This window comes from Branchiostoma floridae, unplaced genomic scaffold (assembly GCF_000003815.2).
Source record: "Branchiostoma floridae strain S238N-H82 unplaced genomic scaffold, Bfl_VNyyK Sc7u5tJ_1336, whole genome shotgun sequence".
Classification (NCBI taxonomy): domain Eukaryota; kingdom Metazoa; phylum Chordata; class Leptocardii; order Amphioxiformes; family Branchiostomatidae; genus Branchiostoma; species Branchiostoma floridae.
In genome coordinates this window covers 315,057-333,052 of record NW_023365701.1, presented here as the reverse complement: position 1 = coordinate 333,052, position 17,996 = coordinate 315,057, and the positions used below count along the sequence as shown (strand labels likewise).

At 39.5% G+C, this 17,996-nt stretch overlaps 2 protein-coding genes across 2 annotated transcripts in view; one reads left to right on the top strand and one right to left on the bottom strand.

The window, feature by feature from the left end:
* LOC118407380 (peroxisomal bifunctional enzyme-like) overlaps positions 1–2,202 on the top strand; it is a 16,939-nt gene extending 14,737 nt beyond the window's left edge. Inside the window, 2 exon segments of the mRNA XM_035807848.1 lie at positions 526–655; positions 1,214–2,202. Coding sequence (XP_035663741.1) covers positions 526–655; positions 1,214–1,389 — 306 coding nt within the window. The 3' untranslated portion in view covers positions 1,390–2,202.
* A 4,692-nt stretch (positions 2,203–6,894) lies between these two features.
* On the bottom strand, positions 6,895–17,890 carry LOC118407389 (C-Jun-amino-terminal kinase-interacting protein 1-like). The gene is made up of 13 exons (XM_035807861.1): positions 17,784–17,890; positions 15,339–15,454; positions 14,767–14,912; positions 14,245–14,350; positions 13,236–13,472; positions 12,509–12,632; positions 9,709–9,866; positions 9,226–9,332; positions 8,901–9,005; positions 8,397–8,456; positions 7,849–7,916; positions 7,396–7,494; positions 6,895–7,014 (listed from the first exon to the last, which is right to left on the bottom strand). The coding sequence occupies exons 1-13, from the start codon at positions 17,867–17,869 to the stop codon at positions 6,942–6,944; spliced, it is 1,485 nt and encodes a 494-aa protein (XP_035663754.1). The 5' UTR covers positions 17,870–17,890; the 3' UTR covers positions 6,895–6,941.
* Positions 17,891–17,996: the final 106 nt, after the last annotated feature.

Below are 17,996 nucleotides of genomic sequence, written 5' to 3'. Positions count from 1 at the left end.
ACCCTTTATTATTGTACATGTATAATTGTATTGTGGGTTGTGTGGTACTAGTATAACAGAAGGGTGTTTGGCAAAGGTATAATTACAGGTGTTACCTCTATTCATTCTATTGTCAAATACAATATTATAATTAGTAATTACATGAATCCAGCCAGCATGGCTGATTTTGAAAGGTGCTTTTAATTAACTTTAAATTTACTTTTCCTTCCTTAAAACAGTCATTTGTTTTAAGTTTGCAGTGTAAATAATAGATAATTAATACATTAGCTAGACAAATTTCAAGCCATGTTATGGGATGTAATGAATTCACAGAAAGAGCTTGTGGTTACAGTGAGATCAACAAAATAAACCACTACAAATATTCTAAAATCTACAGGAATTGTTTTTGTGAGATACATTCATAAAAACAATGGGAAAAACATCCCAATTATATCAATTTGATTCTGAAATTTTGAACCTATTCAAAAATTTGATTGTGAAGAAAGGCTAATTAAATATCCCCAATATTTCCTGATGTTTTTGCAGGAGATAGTGGAGCGTTGTCTGTACCCTCTCATCAACGAAGGGTTCCACATCTTGGATGAGGGCATTGCTGCTCGCTCCATGGACATCGATGTCATCTATCTGTTTGGCTACGGATGGCCCAGGCACACTGGTAAAAGATTTTATGATTTGAAAGTTCCCCTTTTAGAATAATTTTGAGAAAATGGGCAATGTTGCACTATAGAATGAATGAATAAAGACCTTAATTGCACATTGTCAAAAAATGTTGAAGAGATATTTCTTGCTTACTTGCTTAAGGCAAGTCCCTTCAGTCTCAAGTTGTAATGGCAGTCCATATGTCTCTGTCAATCATTACTTGATGTAGGTTGTCATGAGACATAGGCTATAAGAATCACACTCAAGCTACGGCCTGTTTTTCAGGTGTCCCTGGACACATACACAAGTCAACAACATAACAGGGACATACAGTACAAATAAAGTTGGGTTTAACTGTACCTAATAGTATCTACCTTATACTAAGTCCCCTCACCTCTAGGTTGTTGAGGGGGCAAGCCTAGGGTATAAAGATGGAGAGTTGTCTCCAGGCACTTCTTTCCCTTGCCAGGGTCAGCCTTTTGACCGTATTAAAATTTTAAAAAATTAAATGAAGAATTGAATTGAATAGGATATACAAACTTTAATGTATATGTTCCCTGTTCCCATCCTTTAGGAGGACCGATGTACTATGCAGAGAGGGTTGTAGGCCTTGAGAGGATCCTGCGTAGTCTGGAGACGTACCAGGCCCGGTACCCCGACCATCACCTTCTGCAGCCCAGCCCTCTGCTGAGGGACATGGTCGCCAAGGGAACCAGCCTGGCAGCACATGGGGCAGACAGCAAACTCTGAGATGTCCACAGTGGAAACCAACATAGACCAGCTTTTTTTCTGTTGCTTAGGACTAAATGACAAGTGCTGCTGCCAAGTAGTTCCCACAACATTTTGTTACTGTCACAAAACTAACTAGAGTACCAACCGGGAGGTTAAAGAAGCCTCCTTGGAAAATTATGGATCCTGTAAAATGGGTCTAAAAACGAGAAAAAAGCAGAGACGTATGGGTCCAGACCTAAATGCCTTAAATGTATCAACAAATTCAGCCAGTGAATTGTTAGAGTGTGTGGTGCATGACAGCTTGACAATGAAGACTAACAAATTTTTAAATAATTGTCTTCATCAATGATTGTTGGTCCACTATATGTTAAGGTTTAACTATGATGGCAGTCAAATCATTGTTGCAGGAATATGATGACAATAGATTATATGCTTTTAGCACTGATAAGTGCAATGTATGACATGAATTAGGAAGTGTTGATATATTACCTGTTTCCAGATTGCCCACAAAATGGTTTGCTGAAATAATTATATGGACACTGATATTGAAGCAACAAGTAAAAATGCTTGAAAATGTATGAAAACATACAGACAATGTAGAACATACTACAGAAGTGACAGAAGTCTCAAAGTTTAATTTCACACATGATTATCATGGCAGTTTCTTTTCATACAAGCCAGCCTGCAGCACATAGGATGAGATGTACAAAAATTATGAAAAAATGTAAAATATATCTGAAAGATAAAAATTTATATGATAGCAATCATTATATCGAAATTATACTATATCTCAATAAAGCTAATTAGTTTTATATAATTATATAGTTTTATGTAATATGAATAATGATATCGTGAAAAACTGTGTTTTTAGATTTTCATTATAATTATTATGATTATTAATAGTAATCTTTATTGCAAGTAATAATGATAACTGTTACATGTATACACTGTCTCTGTTACTTTGTTGCTTAACTGCATAATAAAGCTATCTTTGGTCCCATTTATTACCACTCAGTTTTTACAATATCTAAAGCTAGAATTGTTTCTTTGAAAAAATAACAGCATCATGTAAATTTGCACACCGATTGTCTCATATATAAGTACACAAAGTCAGCTGATTGGCAAACCGTATGTTTTGTACAAATGATGAAGCGCAATTATATCTAAGTTCCATCAATACCACTACATTGTAATTTTGTTCTTTACAGCACTACCAACTGAAGGAAACTAAAATATAGATTTTAGAAACATCAATAGGGTAAGAACAAGGTTACCGGAGACAAAACCTGATTAAGTTCTATAAACATTAGGAATTGCTAACTGTACTTTATTCTGTTGTTAATCGTATCTTCAACCTTGAATTGTCCGGAACACTTATGGTAATGACAGAAAGGTGCTGTACGATTGGTTCATTATTGACCAATAAGAAACTCAATTAATCTTAGAAACGAACCATGGTAACAGTTTATTTTTATCAGTTTTACCACATTTGTGGAAGGATGACATAACAGGTGACTAACACCTTTGCAAGATTTCAACCCGGAGACCAGTCTGTAAGGTTTGATCCACGCACATAGGGAAGGATCCCTACTCTTTTTGACAAGTGAAGTGGATTCTTATGGTGGGTTTTATGTTAGCGGTTTTCGCGGCGACCGTTTCACCGCGAACATTTTCCCTCAGACTGTCTTCTGCGCGCGCCACAAAGGGCACCCCAAAATTAACCCCCCGAACTTAAATACTGTAACATTTAAGTATAACCTTGACGAAGGTAAAAATAGGCGAACAGTGCGAAGACCATACATGTATTTGTAGTCCATGACATGTGTCACCAATCAAAGGTCAGAACGGACCGGACAGGAAGCTAGAATATTGTTGACCCTGATAAGAAACTAGTAATGGCTTACGTTTCCTTAGGCCACACCAATTTTATTTGTTGTTTCTCGGACTTTTTTCAGAAAAAGTTCCAAAAAAAAATTTCAAAAAGTCGGGGGTAGGAGAGATCGGTCACAGGAAAACCTGAAACTGCAACATTAAGGGGGTCCCTGGTAGCAAAGTCCAGAGTTTGAAGAAAAATAATAAACGTACCGTCCAAAATAGGCATGTACAGCTACTGAACTTTCAAATCGAGCCCCATATATACATAGTTAATTTGAGAAAGGAGAGGCAGTGAAATTTTGTCAACACGAAGTGTGGCTAACAATTTGAAAGTTTTTTTTTCAAATCGGAAAAAAATAGGGTCGGGAAATCCGAGAAACAACAAATAAAATTGGCGTGGCCTTACGTTTTCTTACATAACAACTGTAAGCGCTGGGGTTTCTTCACACAAAGTGTCTACTAAGGTGGCAACAGCGTCTGTCAAAGCCATCAGCATTGAAAAGCGACCGTTGAACACCAGTCTGACACAAGATGAAGCTCGCTGTGTTTTTCCTGGCACTTGTCATCATGCTCAGTGTGCAGGTTTGTTATGTTGCATCTTATTGTGTAAAGTTTATTGTTGTTTTGACACCGTTGCCATAGTAGAAGTCGTGGCTTATAATGTTAATAATCTTAATTGGTGTATTATAGATGGCCTTGGATATTATCCATCGGCCGGACTGGCACAACGCTGAACCTCCCGTGGATGGAGTCGAGTGGTGCATGTTTCTTTTTGTTGTGCACCGAGGGACATTAGGTCGTGAGCAAAATGATGTTTTAGATGTTTCATGTGATGTTATTGTCGACAGACAGGCGTCGATATTGCACTAGCATTGCGCTGAAACTTATAACGTTAACCCCCACGAGCCTTACGGTATCATGGTTTTTCCGTTTTCTAATGTCTTAGGGTAACAAGGCAATGTTCCTACCAGAAAAGGAGGCAAGCTCCTTCCTGCAACGTCCACAGGGGAGAACGATGCCGGAGGAGTGCAGGGAAGGCGGAGGTTACATCACGGCAGAAGAGTTGGAGGAAGTGAGCGAGTACACGGGGACCTACATCAGCCCGCCCGATGGCTGTAGCGTGAGTCCGCTTGTCACCGGTGCACCGGCCGCTGACGGCATTGATGGGCCAAGGTGAAGTCTTGACGGCTTGCTCCAACCAAGGAGGTTGAAAAAAGGAAACCCTTGATCCAACGATGTCCCCACGCATGTTGAGACGTAATGGGAGACACGAAAGAAATAAAGAATTATAAAAAGAAAACAACTCTATGCATCAATTTTTCAGTACTGCTGTTTGTTTCCTGTAAACTGCCCCATGGCGAAACTCACTAGCAGTACAAGCTGCATATCTGGACAGATTTATTTGATCCACTCACACACAGGGAAGGACCCCTGCTCTTTTCGATAGGTGTGGTGGGATCTTTAATAACGTGCTCGAGTTCTGGCTCTCCTCAAACACGGGACCTCCATTAACGTCCTGTCCGAGGGACGGCCCTAACCAAAGCTAGGTACACATTTTCACCTGATGAGTAAAGTGAGGAAAGTCGTGCGGATTCGAACCCAACACCTGCCGATTGCGCCACGCAACCCCACACTTCGACCCCACACTACGAGTAATCTATCCGTGCAATACTTCGGACGGAATAGCTTAAAAGAGATATCCTCACTATAGGGTGTGCAATATTCCAAATTGCGATTTTTTTGGCAACTGTTTGATCACAAACTTTAAGATGAACAACGAATGCTTAGCTAATTGTATCAAAACTTTCTACCAATCTATGCGCAAGTTTGTCGGAGCTCTAGCTTCATCCCAGGAATACCAGGATGCTGCTGTATATGAATGAATGAAGACCTTTATTGTACATTCATACCCACTGGGTTTAGTACAGGTCACAACAAATGATACAACATGATATAATGTATAATTTCCTTATTGGAGGCATGGTGACCCTAGAACCGAGGAGTCTGGCATCCAGGCTAAAGACTGAGAAACACTGGCCACTTTCCTGCCATGGGTATTCTGGCTCCCATATGCTCTATTTGATCATACGTACATGTAAAACGCAGATAGCGACGAACATGTGTACACTCCCAGCTGTGTGGACATTCGTAGATTACGGTATCTTAGATTCCGGCCGTCAGAGTAGGTAATGGAGTATTCAATGTAGTAACCTTTGACAGAGGTAAGGAAGGAAGGGATATGACGTTTGTCCGACGAGCAATAAGTTTTCACAACTCGAGTGCAGCGCCACATTGCGCTTCTTTCTGTTATCGTTATGTTCCCCAAGTGGGCCGCCCGCAGACTTCTACAATTTTGTTGAATTTCGTAGCATTGCATGTCAAATCTTTTCAAAATCTTATATGACATTGGTGATCAAGGAAATTAGCACCCGGTCCGGAACACCCGTATCGAACGTTCTCGCTACCAAGGTTTGACATAATCGTTATTTGAGCGGGTTGGAAGATCTTCCAATGCTGAAAACACTTGTGAGTAAATAGGAACACTAACTTGCTCTACATATATCAAAAGGCACACTCTGACAATATAACGTACACAGCGTACTATAGTTTACAATAGACAATATCACAGTTTAATTTCACACTTGATTATCATCGTGGCAGTTTCACTTCATACAGTATAGCCTGCAGCACATAGGCCGAGATGTACAAAAATATGAAAAAATAGAAGTTACAATTTCATCAAAGTTATGGCATTTGCAAATTATCTGAAAGATTAAAATGTACATAATTACAATCAGTAGTAATTATCATATCAAAACGATATCTGTCATTATTTCTAAATATCAGTAATTAGTATCAATTTAAAAAAAGATTAATTAAAATTACACACAAACATTGTGTTATATAAATTTTGACATTTGTGATTGTCTGCTGACAGTCAAGAAAGCATACACTGCAACTGAGATTTTTTCAACATTACAGTACTGTTAAAATGCAGCATATACAATGTATGTCTGTACATGAATTGCAATATTTTGAAATGTACTTTCAAGTACTCTAGCCTACAATTCCATTGTTAATATAATACATTGAATATAGTTTTGTTATGTGACAAATATAGCAGTTTTCTTTGGCACAAATATATTGCAATATTCCTTTGGCACAAAAACTAGCCATTGCAAGAACTGTGTGGACATATCGACAACTATGGCTTATGATTATGATTGCAGATTAATGCACTTTCCATCTCAAGATTCACAGTGGGTCACACATTCTTTCTTATAACTATTATCATGATATTATAATAACAATAACATTCACTGTTACTTTGTTGCTTGATTACATAATAAAGCTATGTATCTTTGGTCCAATTTATTATCACTCCAAGTTTTTATAATATCTAAAGCTAGGATTGTTTTTTTTTCTTTGCTTGAAAAAATGACAACACCATAGCTTGTTATAAACTAAATCTGCTGACTGATTGTCATGAAGTATATACTGTTGTGTGCACAATGTCAATACCTTACTTAGCAACATTTGGATAATGTTTTGTTTCAAGTACTAACCCTCTACCGAAGAAATAAAACCATGATTTAAAAACTATTAACGGGACTTGAAAATGTAGGAACTACATGTAAAAACATTTTACCAGTTTCATAATGTCATGTGCCATGGACAATGTCCATGTTTAGCATTTATTCCATGTAGATGTCCTCTGTTGGGTGGGTGTAGTCCATGTATTCAGCATAGAATTTTCTAAAGGCTCTCCTGTCGAAACAAGAACATCTCAAATGAGCAAAAACATCATGTCCAACACATTCGAGTTTTATTATAGAGACCAACTAAATGTAATCAGAGACACCAGGTGTATTCTCTTTAGGGCACTTATACCAGCTTTATGGATATAGATACTGCAGGTTTATTATAGAGACACACAATGGTTAGGGATTTAAAAGCTTTTCTGTTGCCAGCTTGCCCAGGAAAAAAAATAAATCAAACATACAGATCAGATAGAAAACAAGACTTTACTTTTGAATTTGAGAAACTCGTTTCTACCTTAAGTTGGTTAAGTCACTGTGGTAAAAGATGTAATACTACATAATACATGACATTGTATTAAAGAAAACTCTAGAGTTACATTGTACCAACCCGAGTGCCTCTGCTACCGGCCGTGTGGAGTCCTCTGACACCAGTACATGGCAGGCAAACCTGCGCTCTGCGGGGTGCTTCGTGATGAACCCAAAATATCTGTGGAACAGGACAAAATAAGATGAATCACTGTGACTACAATTAATCTAAAAATAACTTTTGCTGATGTCGGACAGCTATACAGCCAGCAAATCAGGACAACTCGGCAGCATATGATGTAGGATACTATTAGAAGTAGTTTTGTTTTGCCATCAAGGGGACAACCCTAACCCTAATTCTAACCGTTTTTAACCTCAGTCATCTTGGACAAGGTGGTGAGATTGACAAGGGTTGTCAAGACTCAAGGTGCAGAATTGTTGATACCAACTTTTCCACTCATTCAGTGCTGCTCCGCTCATTTCTAATGTAAAACTGCGAAATACTAGTATACATGTACGTGTACATTGCACATACCTGTTGTTCCTGGGATGATAGCCACAGAAGGAAATATTTTTCAGAGCAAAGAAGTAGTTTTGTCCTTCCTGTAAAAAAAAGTACAGTTATCTGATTAACCAGCCTCTATAATGCTAACGGTTTCAAAGAAAAGATGAAATCATGCAACACGCTCCCTTCTTTTGTCATCTGAAACTGTTGTCCACTATTTGCTACAATGGCCACTTAACAACAACCATTGCAAAATCTCAGATTACACAAGATTGTCTAAGTTCCAAACCTACACATCAAGTTCAATTTTATGTTCTATTCAAGAAGGTTTGTCCTTAGGCCTTATTGTTTTATTTGAAGTATATTTAACCATATAAGTTCATTCATGTGTATTCTATGAGAAGTGTAAAATGTAAAATTAATGTATGTGTTGGCACCCAATATCAGCTAAGCTGCCTGGGTATTGCAGTGTCTGCAATTTCAATAAATCTAAATCTAAATCATTCTAAATTTAGGCTGATAAACTTTCACCATCTTTCCATTCATTGGAAAAGTTATAATCAAACAATCCTACTTACATTGTTTGCAAGTTTTTTACTGCCACCAAACAGCTTTCCCCATTTCACACTCTCCTTCCTCTGAAACAACAATGTTTTTCACAGTTGACATTGTCATCCAGTATATACAAACATAGGAGAGACATGTAAAACCATGAATAAAGGGAAATCATGATAAATATGATTATATGAACTTTCAATATTACAGATAGACTACATCAATGAAGGTTACACATCCAGGTAAAAAGATATGCCAAATAGCAATTTTTCAAGCAACTGGATATGATATGTAGTGGATTCTACCTGAAATGTCTGACCGCTTCCAAAATCATGGCCAGTTGCTTGAGTGATTGCTATTTGCCTTTTTTTGCTATCTAAACACTGGTAATACTATGCAATAAAACATCATAATGACATACGTGTCATATAACTGTGAATGAAGCACGCACACAATGCCTATTTCAATGCAGGACGCATGTTCCAACCTGCAGAAGACAGTAATAGCTTAACTTGCAGAGTACTTACCTGACCATTTGAGTTCTCCACCATCTTGATGCCCTTATCACTGATGTCCACAGCACACACCTGCGGGGGTTTGGTGTGTAACGTCATCCTGCGGGCCTTCACTACCTATAGACAGGAAAATTAGCACAGTGAGAAACACAAAACTCTTGAACAGATGAACGACGTTAAGAGACAATGTCACATTAACTATACAGGCAATATACTGGCCATACTGGCTATACAGATACAGATACAGAAGCTGTGTGTTACGCCGAAGGGAAGTTATACTGGCTGAACAGATACAGAATCTGATGTACGTACGTATACAGAATCTTATGCTACTCACCTTCTCCATAGCCTGACACAGCACATCGTTACCCTTGTGATACGGCACTTCTACTGACCCCAGGAACTTCAGGGTATATCTGTCTACATGCACCTTTCCACTAAAACCTGTAAAAGTATAATCATAGAAAAATTTTATCTGGCATAAGACAGCATTCACTTCCCCTGCTGTGCCACTGGAAAGCAATTCAGTTGTTTAGCCAAAGCGATTAAAAGATTTTTTCCTGTACCACATATGTGCATAATCAATCCTGAGCTATCTGTGATACATAATGTGCATAGGTTAAGAGCTTTGTAGAGTTTCCATGGACAAGGAGTTCAACTCAATTCTTTCACAATGTTTTATACATCGTTAATTCATTCATCTTAATATCAACAGTTGTATATTTGAAAGATGGGGACAAAAATCCATTCAAATATATTACATCATTTACAATCATTAAGTAACTCTTTTCCAGCCATACAACAAGGATGTCTGACTGACCAATTTCCTCCTGTTCAGGTCCGGCCTCGTAGGCGTACGCGCTGGGAAAGACTCCGTACTTCTCCGTGCGAATGTTCCACCCCTCGAACCACAGGTCCTCCGCCTCTCTCTCCACATACAGGGGGTCTGCCACGTTCAGGGCCAGCTCATCCTGGTGTCTGTATAAGAAAACAAGTTTTGAACGATGGGGAAATCCCGGCGTATACGTAATCAAGAGCAGATTTCTCGCCATGCGGCAAACACGTGACGCAATCTGATTGGTCCAGACAGTATTGACCGACAGAAAACAGAAAACAAGAAACAAGCTTGTCATTCTCCTAGGCACAGTCGGACCATGCGGTGATATTGTTTTGGCCTCCATGACCAATTTTACTGCATCCTGGTGTCCTGTATAAGAAAAATATGATTGGATTATCCAATAGAGTTAATTCCAGTTGTGGCGGCCATGTTGGATTTCTGGGGTCATCCGGGGTCATGGCACCAGAACGAGACTGCAGGTGGTACCAGCTGGGCATTCTACTATATAGGCTGTATTGCAGACATAAGTATGCCATCTTCGGGAGTGCATTTCACCCCTCTAAGGTTAACAACTGCACAATATATGCCTGTTATCTATAGAAAATACTGTTTTGGAAATTTGAACTTGATTTTGGTGATATTTTTTATTAATTTTTCACATTTTTTGACGGGTGACCTGAGAACAATTAATGTCAGTGTTTATATCCTCCATGTGTGCTGTGTATCGGTATCTGTGATTAAAACCTACAAAAACATGGAAATATCGGGGTGACAAACCTTTTGGTAGAAATTTAGAAGACATTTGGCTGTTATTCTGATGATTTCTAGATGCCAAGAACCGTTCTGCAAACTCTGCTCTATGGGAAAATCCTGCGGCACTCAATGGGGAAGGCGGTGTACATGTATGTACCGGGTGAGCTCCTTTACTTGTTTCCCAATTTATCTGACAGTGTTTTTATTGTTTTATTTTAGTTTAAACAACATACCCCGTAAGAAAAATGTCCACATGTTGTATAACATTGTGGGATGAAATGTAGCAGATTGTTTACTGTTGTTTTTGCAATTTTTTCAATGCCAAGGTGGAAAAAAAACATAACTTTGATTATAAGTGCCAGCGGAGGAGGGATTGTAGCCGGAGTGTCATCCTAGGTAGCTTACCGGGCTCCCATACTCACCCCTCACAAACCAGAGGGGTGAGTATGAGAGCCTCCGTAACCAACTAGGATGATACTCAGGCTAGAGTCGACCCTCACATTACTCTAAAAACCGGACTTCATGCCAGTTTCAGATCAGTGTGGGTGGAAATGTGACAGAATTTTCACAGACGCTGCGAACATCTGTTCATAAAACTACGTATTACTAAGTTCTATCACCAATTTACCTCTTCCACTGACGATAAAATTTACGTTTTTCTCCACATTGGCATTGAAAAATCCCTAACAGAAAAAAATCTGCTACATTTCATCCCACAATTTTATGGACCCAACATGTGGAATTTGTTGTGTAGGGTTATGTTGTTTAAACTAGAATAAAACAATGAAAACATGATTTGGGAAGAAAGTAAAGGAGCACACCCGGCATGACATTCCCATAGAGCGTAGTTTGCAGAACGGATCTTGGCATCAATACATCATCAGAACAACTGCCAAATGTCTTCTAAATTTCTACCCGCAAAGATGTCATCCCCATATTTTGTGTATTTGTAGGGTTTAACCCCAATAGTAAACCTACTATATCACAGTTTCCAATACAAAGCACTCATGGATGATATAAGCACTGACACTAATTGTTCTCAGGTCACCCATAAAAAATGTGAAAAATTGATTAAAAAATATCACCAAAATCAAATTCAAATGTCCCAAACAATATTTTCTATATATAACAGGCATATATTGTGCAGTTGTTAACCTTAGAGGGGTGAAATGCACTCCCGAAGATGGCATACTTATGTCTGCAATACAGCCTATATAGTAGAATGCCCAGCTGGTACCACCTGCAGTCTCGTTCTGGTGCCATGACCCCGGATGACCCCGGAAATCCAACATGGCCGCCACAACTGGAATTAACTCTATTGTAAAAAAAATTGCCTGCAATAAAAAGGAAGGTGATCTCAATCCAGTTTTAGCTCAATAGTGAAGAGCTAGTCTTCCACTGGTCATGACAGACACCATGAACAGTATTCACAGGTTCATTGTACCGGAGAAATTCCTCTTAGACTAGCTCTTTTTGACAAGCACAATGAACAGAGGACCACAGCTTAATGTCCCTTTTTAAGGACTTAAACAACCCTTTCTGGCAGCGTGCATGTCGGGTGAGAAACATATCCAGAATCGCACTCACGGCTTATTGGTCAGAGGCAAGGCCACTAACCACTGGGCTACGCACGCTACCTATGACCTGTGTTATGCTGCAGGGGGGTTATACCAGCTATACAGATAAGCCTCCACATCTATGTGCAAGCATGTCTAATAATAACCGTCACCTGATAGGGAAAAACAGACGATAAAACAGATAGAGAGTATGATAGAGAGTTCAGAGATACAAATTTCAAAGCAAAAGCTGGTGTGTTATGCCAAAGGGCGGTTATACCATATATTGTATACAGATATACAGATACAGAAGCTGGTGTTTTTATGCCAAAGGATGTTTAAGCACATATCATGCAGATTAGTAACAAATACCAGCTCTTGTGTAATGCTGAAAGGTGGTTATACCAACTATACAGCGATACTGAAGACATAGTATCCAGTATGAGAGTACACAATAAATATAAAGATCATACCTTGGAATGAAGCGGTACATGGCCCTGTGAGTCTGTTCCCGTTTCTTCCCCCTAACGACAATACTGGGTACTGCAGGGTCGGGCTCCTCTGAGTCATAGAATGTGCTGTTTCCTTCTGTGTAGGCTGCAACAACAACAGACAAAATCTTAAGGCCCCTTCACATTTAAATTGAATCAGCAGGAATCAAGCAGAAATCATGCCACATCCCTATTCCAAATGAACCTTACCAGAGTATACCCCCTTCAAGAAAGAAAGAATGAGCCAGAATGCTGTCTGAATTAAAATTCTTTGCATATTCTTGGGTATTTGTAGTGCATTCCAGATATTTATGCTGCCTCTGTTCTGTTGATTTCCAAGCAGATATGGGAAAGGAAAAAAAAATCTCTTTGACAAGCTTTTCTACAGTAGCTTGTTTCAGGAACTTGTTTCAGGGGTGCATATATGAAAACATTGGAAACATTGATGAAGTTTAGACATCCAGGTAATAAGATACACCAAAGAGCAGTTACTCAAGCAACTGGATTTATGGATGCTATTTGAAATGTCAGACTGTTTCCAAAATCATATCCAGTTGAGAGAGTAGCTGCTCTTTGGCGCGACAAAATCTTACATACATCTTTATTTTGTATCCCCTTTTTTTCGTAGTTTATATTTGACCATTCAAAAGTCACTGTACTTTCTGTCATACGATAAAGCTTGCATTGTATTCCAATCCCTGCGACCCACCTCCCACCATCAGTATGGGATCCACCTCCTCCTCTGTATCCTCATCCTGACTGCCTGCAGGGGAGGCTGCGTCCTCCAGGAACGGGTTCTGGGGCCTCAGGAACGGCTTGGACTCCAGGCTAGTGCTGCTGAAGGCTGTGCTGGGGATCTGGGCCTCGTCTAGGAGCCTGCTGCCGGGCGCCGAGTCTGTTTCTGTCTCCGAGTCTGGAAAACTGCCCACCACCATGGGGGGGACAGCTGGGCAAAGACATTAAAAAAACCTTTGTTAGACTGGTGCAATGGCCTACTAGTAGTTGCCAGACTGTTTGCCTTGTATTCGGTAGGTTGTGAGTTTGTTCCCCGGCTGAGTCATATCAAAGACTTTAAATAGTACATGCTGCTTTAAATTTTCTATCTGCTTAGCACTCAGCACTCATTTGGGAAAGAGTATGGAAGTTGAACACACACAACTACCTTTAGACTAGCCCCCTGGCACTGCTGTAGTGATTGTACAAAGCTGTGTGGCCCAGGGCTTACTGAAACAGAGACGGGCATTGCCCTTCACACCATCAGGTGCGGGAAGGACTTAAACTTTGTTATTCTCCATCCTACTCATCAATGGTGCTGATTTGATGACAAGAACCCCAGGTTACTGGAACTAGATATAGAAAGTTTGCTGATCATGAGTTATATAATGTCCTGTTTAACAGTCAATTGGTTTTGGTGAGCTGATAATGAATACATGCTGCAAGATTCAATATGTAAAGACTGACTCGGACTATCTGTTGATTTGTACTTGCGTATCAAGCTTTCAAAGTAAGTCTGTTACATCATTGAGGAGGTTTATCAATGTGTACTGCCCGACACCAAAAATTTGGAGGTGCTTGTTTTACGTGTTTTCAAGAGTCACTGACTGAAGAATTTTGTATCAACTTAAGTCTGTTCCAAGCTTCTACACGGTGAAGTCGTCTACTTCCTCACTTATGCTGTAAACACTTTGTAAGTTATGTATCACTTATCAATATCTTACGTGCGGGAGAACGTCTTCTAGTTGCAGGGATTTCCGGCAGCTTCCTGCCCCGTCTGGACCCGTGGCTGCTTCTTCTTCTGACTGGAGGCTGACGAACTTCCTGATCCTGTAAAGTTTAGAACCAGACAATCCTTCAGCTAGGCTTTTAGCACAACAGTTGTGAAATATAGAATGATAATCTACACAGCCACATATATTTCTACTGTACAACAAGCTTAAAGCCTAATATTATAAGAGAGAGAGAGAGATCCTGTATCTAACTTTTTAAAAATGAACAAACAACTAAGATCATGCCAGCAATGCTGAAAAAGGGTACAAAAATACAGACGAACACTGCACCAATACATCATCAGTTGTGAGACTGATTCAACCTTTAAGTTAACTCACCCACACTCACTATCCGGTTTAGCATCCATTGTTGCCCATCTTGAAAGGGTTGAACGTAACTACAAGATTAGTGTAAAATAGTATACATTCAATATCTGAGTTTCTTTCACACAGGTTAATAGCTAAAGTCAGTACCTCTTGCCTTGCCTCAGCGAAGGCGTTGAAAGTCCGTCTCCCCTCCTGTCCCTGTGTGTCTGGGAAATCCTGTAGGTCCAGCTGGATGTGGCCCTCGTCTATCTGACTCATCTGGGCACCGATCTCATCTGTCGTCTTGTCTTCTCCTAGAAAATGGAAAAGAAATTTTATGTTTTGGCAAATTATCAGCAACTGAAAGACACAAACCTACCATAGATTAGAATTCAGTGTCTTTTGTATATCTGACTCATCTGGGCACCAATCTCATCTGTCGTCTTGTCTTCTCCTGGATTATGATGCAGAAAATTACTGTTTTAGCTATTTATCAGCAACTGAAAGACACAAACTTACCATAGATAATCTTGTTCTTAACAAGAAAAGTCTGTCCATCATAAATTTCAGAAGGCCAATAAGCCCTTAGATCTTCTCTCCAGTTCAATAACGTGCACAACAAAGATATGAATGGATCAAACTTTACAGTTGATATATAGGCTACAGAATCTTGAAAGTTGGTAGAATGAAGATTAGAAATAAGCTGCTACACTTCACCTTCTTCAAATAAGATGACTTACCTTTAAATGAGATGTTGGAGAAGCTTGTCCTCTGTACCAGACTGGGCCTGTCAGACTCCCAGTTATCCAGGGAGGAGAACTCTGTAGCTGACTCATCTAGACTCACTTTAGATAATCTATGGGGAAAAGTATAGTCATGAAATAAAATTGACAAGGCATACTAGTTCTTGAAAGGTACTGCAACATTTTTGCAAAATCTTGAATCCATGAATATTCTTGCCTCATGTTGGCTCATCTGTAATTTAGATAATGCTAATTCAACTCCCAAACACAGACCTTTGCCAGTAAATGGCAAACATGTCCAGACCTTTTGGCCTAGCGGTTAGCAACGTTGATTTTCGTTGGTTTGAACCCCGCCTCTCAAGTTTCACTACAAAGTTCTGGGTTTGGTTCTTAGAGTAGAGTAAAGAGTAAGCAAGCAAAGAGTAGAGTAAAGAGTATGAGTTCCTCGGTTGGGTAGGAGTTACACTCCAGATGAAAACACTCCTCTTGAACTCTTATTTGACTCTTTCTTCCCAGAAAGAGGGTCTGTATGCTCTTTTACGTAAGGCGTAGGCAGCCTATTTTATTTCCCGTAATTCGTAGGGAAAACCATCTTATCTACGTAAATCGTAGCGAGGTGACGAAATTTAGCGTAAATTGCCTTCCTTAATTTAGCGTAATACGTAGGGGGTTCTCCTGAATTCAGCGTAAATCGTTGTCATGACCCCCCATACTGACCCTCCAGAAAGCCTGTTCAAACCCCCCTTAAGTGGGTCAGGTACAAATAGCCAACACTGCTACAACAGTAGCAGGGGCACAGCAGAACAAAGGCCCAGCTAATCATCAATCCTGTGTAAACATTCATGAATCACAATCTGGCAGATTTTTCTGCTTCTGGAGAAGCTAACGTCTGTGGGAGAAATGACAACAAAAATAGAGGAATGATTTTCTGAGATAAGCACTGAAAGATCTATGCCGTTTCTTTCAGTGTCTTCACACCTGAATCAAAATATCATAACTTGTTAACGGGAGGGGTCCAAAGTCCGGTAGGGGTCCAAAGTCCGGTAGGATTTTAAAATCATTTTTGCGGAGATATGCATAAGTGTCTGCACATGATAAGTACAACTTGTTATGGACTAAACCTTGTTGAAAATAACTGAAAAGTCAGAGTATGTGTCCAAGTTGGTAAACCCCAACAGATAACGATTGAAAAAAGTGCACAAGTTTGACGCCTTCCGTGCATGCTGACGAGCGAACATATCGAGAACATGGCCCCGGAAACTCTTAAATTTTTCAACGCCCAATACGAAATGTGAAAATATACCACCACAGATGAGAAGGCTATCTATAAAACTTCCTAAATAAGCACAGCTATGCCGTGTCTTTGCTTTTATAGTTGGATAATCGGAGCTAAATTATGCCGCATGTTCACGCCCCTGTCAACCCCGCCATCTTTCCCAATCACCTATGAAGGAAGCCGAGCGATGCTCAACACGATGGAGTTAGTCAACCTGTCAGTAGAGTACCAATCATTTAAGAAAATCGATCCCTACCGACTAAAGAAATCCTGTAGTCATTTCTGCTGTTAAAAACGAGGTTGAAGCAGGAAATACAGAAGCCGAAAGTGAAAAATTGTAATCACAGGCAGACGTAAACAAAGTGCCGCCATTTTTATTTTTGGCGACAGGTTGGTTTCGCCGTGAGGGGTAATCCTTGTAAGTAAACGTATTTAAATATGCATCGTAATTCAAAATATTGCATATATTTGTGACAAAAAATAGTATTGCAGACGCTTAGTGTTATTTTGCATGCATAGGACGCTTAAAGATATGCAGAGATGGCTTGGTTGTTAACTTATCGGAATTTGGACCCCCTTTTTTGTGTTAGAACGTTCCACTGAAACGCAAGTCCAAACCTGCCAAAACTTTCGCGCGCTGTCAAGGTAAAGTTCGGAATGCTACCGTTAAATGAAATATATGTCTGCACAGCTTAAATCACAGTTATATGGTTGTTAACAAGATCTTAAATTGTTTTTGATGGGTTCTCAGTAAAACGTACGATGACAAAAGCCATGCGCACTCACTTAGAACAGTTACCGGACATTGGATCCCCCCCGTTACATTTATGATTTACATTGAAAAGATTATTCATTGATAGGCAGGTCATAAGTTATAGCACAATTTGATATGACCGAGTTGATCGATTTTTCGAGGCCCTTACAGAATAATCTGCTTCCTTACTCTTACTATAGCTTACAGCTACGTCCGTGTTTCCTTTAGTAAGCACGTCGAAAACTTTCACAAACTTTCGCTATCCACAACAAACGTTGAATATTTTGGGGAGGGGGAGGGGTCACAAAACGATTCCGAAAAATATTGGACCATGACGGCACTCTCAAACTAGAAAACAAATAGAGCTTCTTCGAGTGTTTATCGATGTCTATGGTTTAAAAAGAGAGCTTACCTGTATAAATTTTTCGCTCTTGAAGGGTTTGAAGATGATATTTCTGCTCTGGGAAAGTCCGTGTCTCTTTTTCTTTCACCCATCATTCATTATATTATTGGAACAAACCACTTGCACACGTACAAACCTGAAAAAAAAGGTATTCTAAAAAGTAAGCACCTTTCAAAAACTTAATTTAGACTCTATCTATCCTTTATAAAATGTCCAATAGGT

What these genes read in the sequence shown, in the direction of transcription:
- LOC118407389 (XM_035807861.1), bottom strand. Translation starts at nt 17,869, where the DNA reads ATGATGGGTGAAAGAAAAAGAGACACGGACTTTCCCAGAGCAGAAATA. An exon ending in AGAGCGAAAAATTTATACAG is followed by an intron (nt 15,455 to 17,783) that starts GTAAGCTCTCTT and finishes TTTTCCCCATAG; the next exon opens with ATTATCTAAAGTGAGTCTAG. An exon ending in TGGAGAACTCAAATGGTCAG is followed by an intron (nt 8,457 to 8,900) that starts GTAAGTACTCTG and finishes TTGTTGTTTCAG; the next exon opens with AGGAAGGAGAGTGTGAAATG.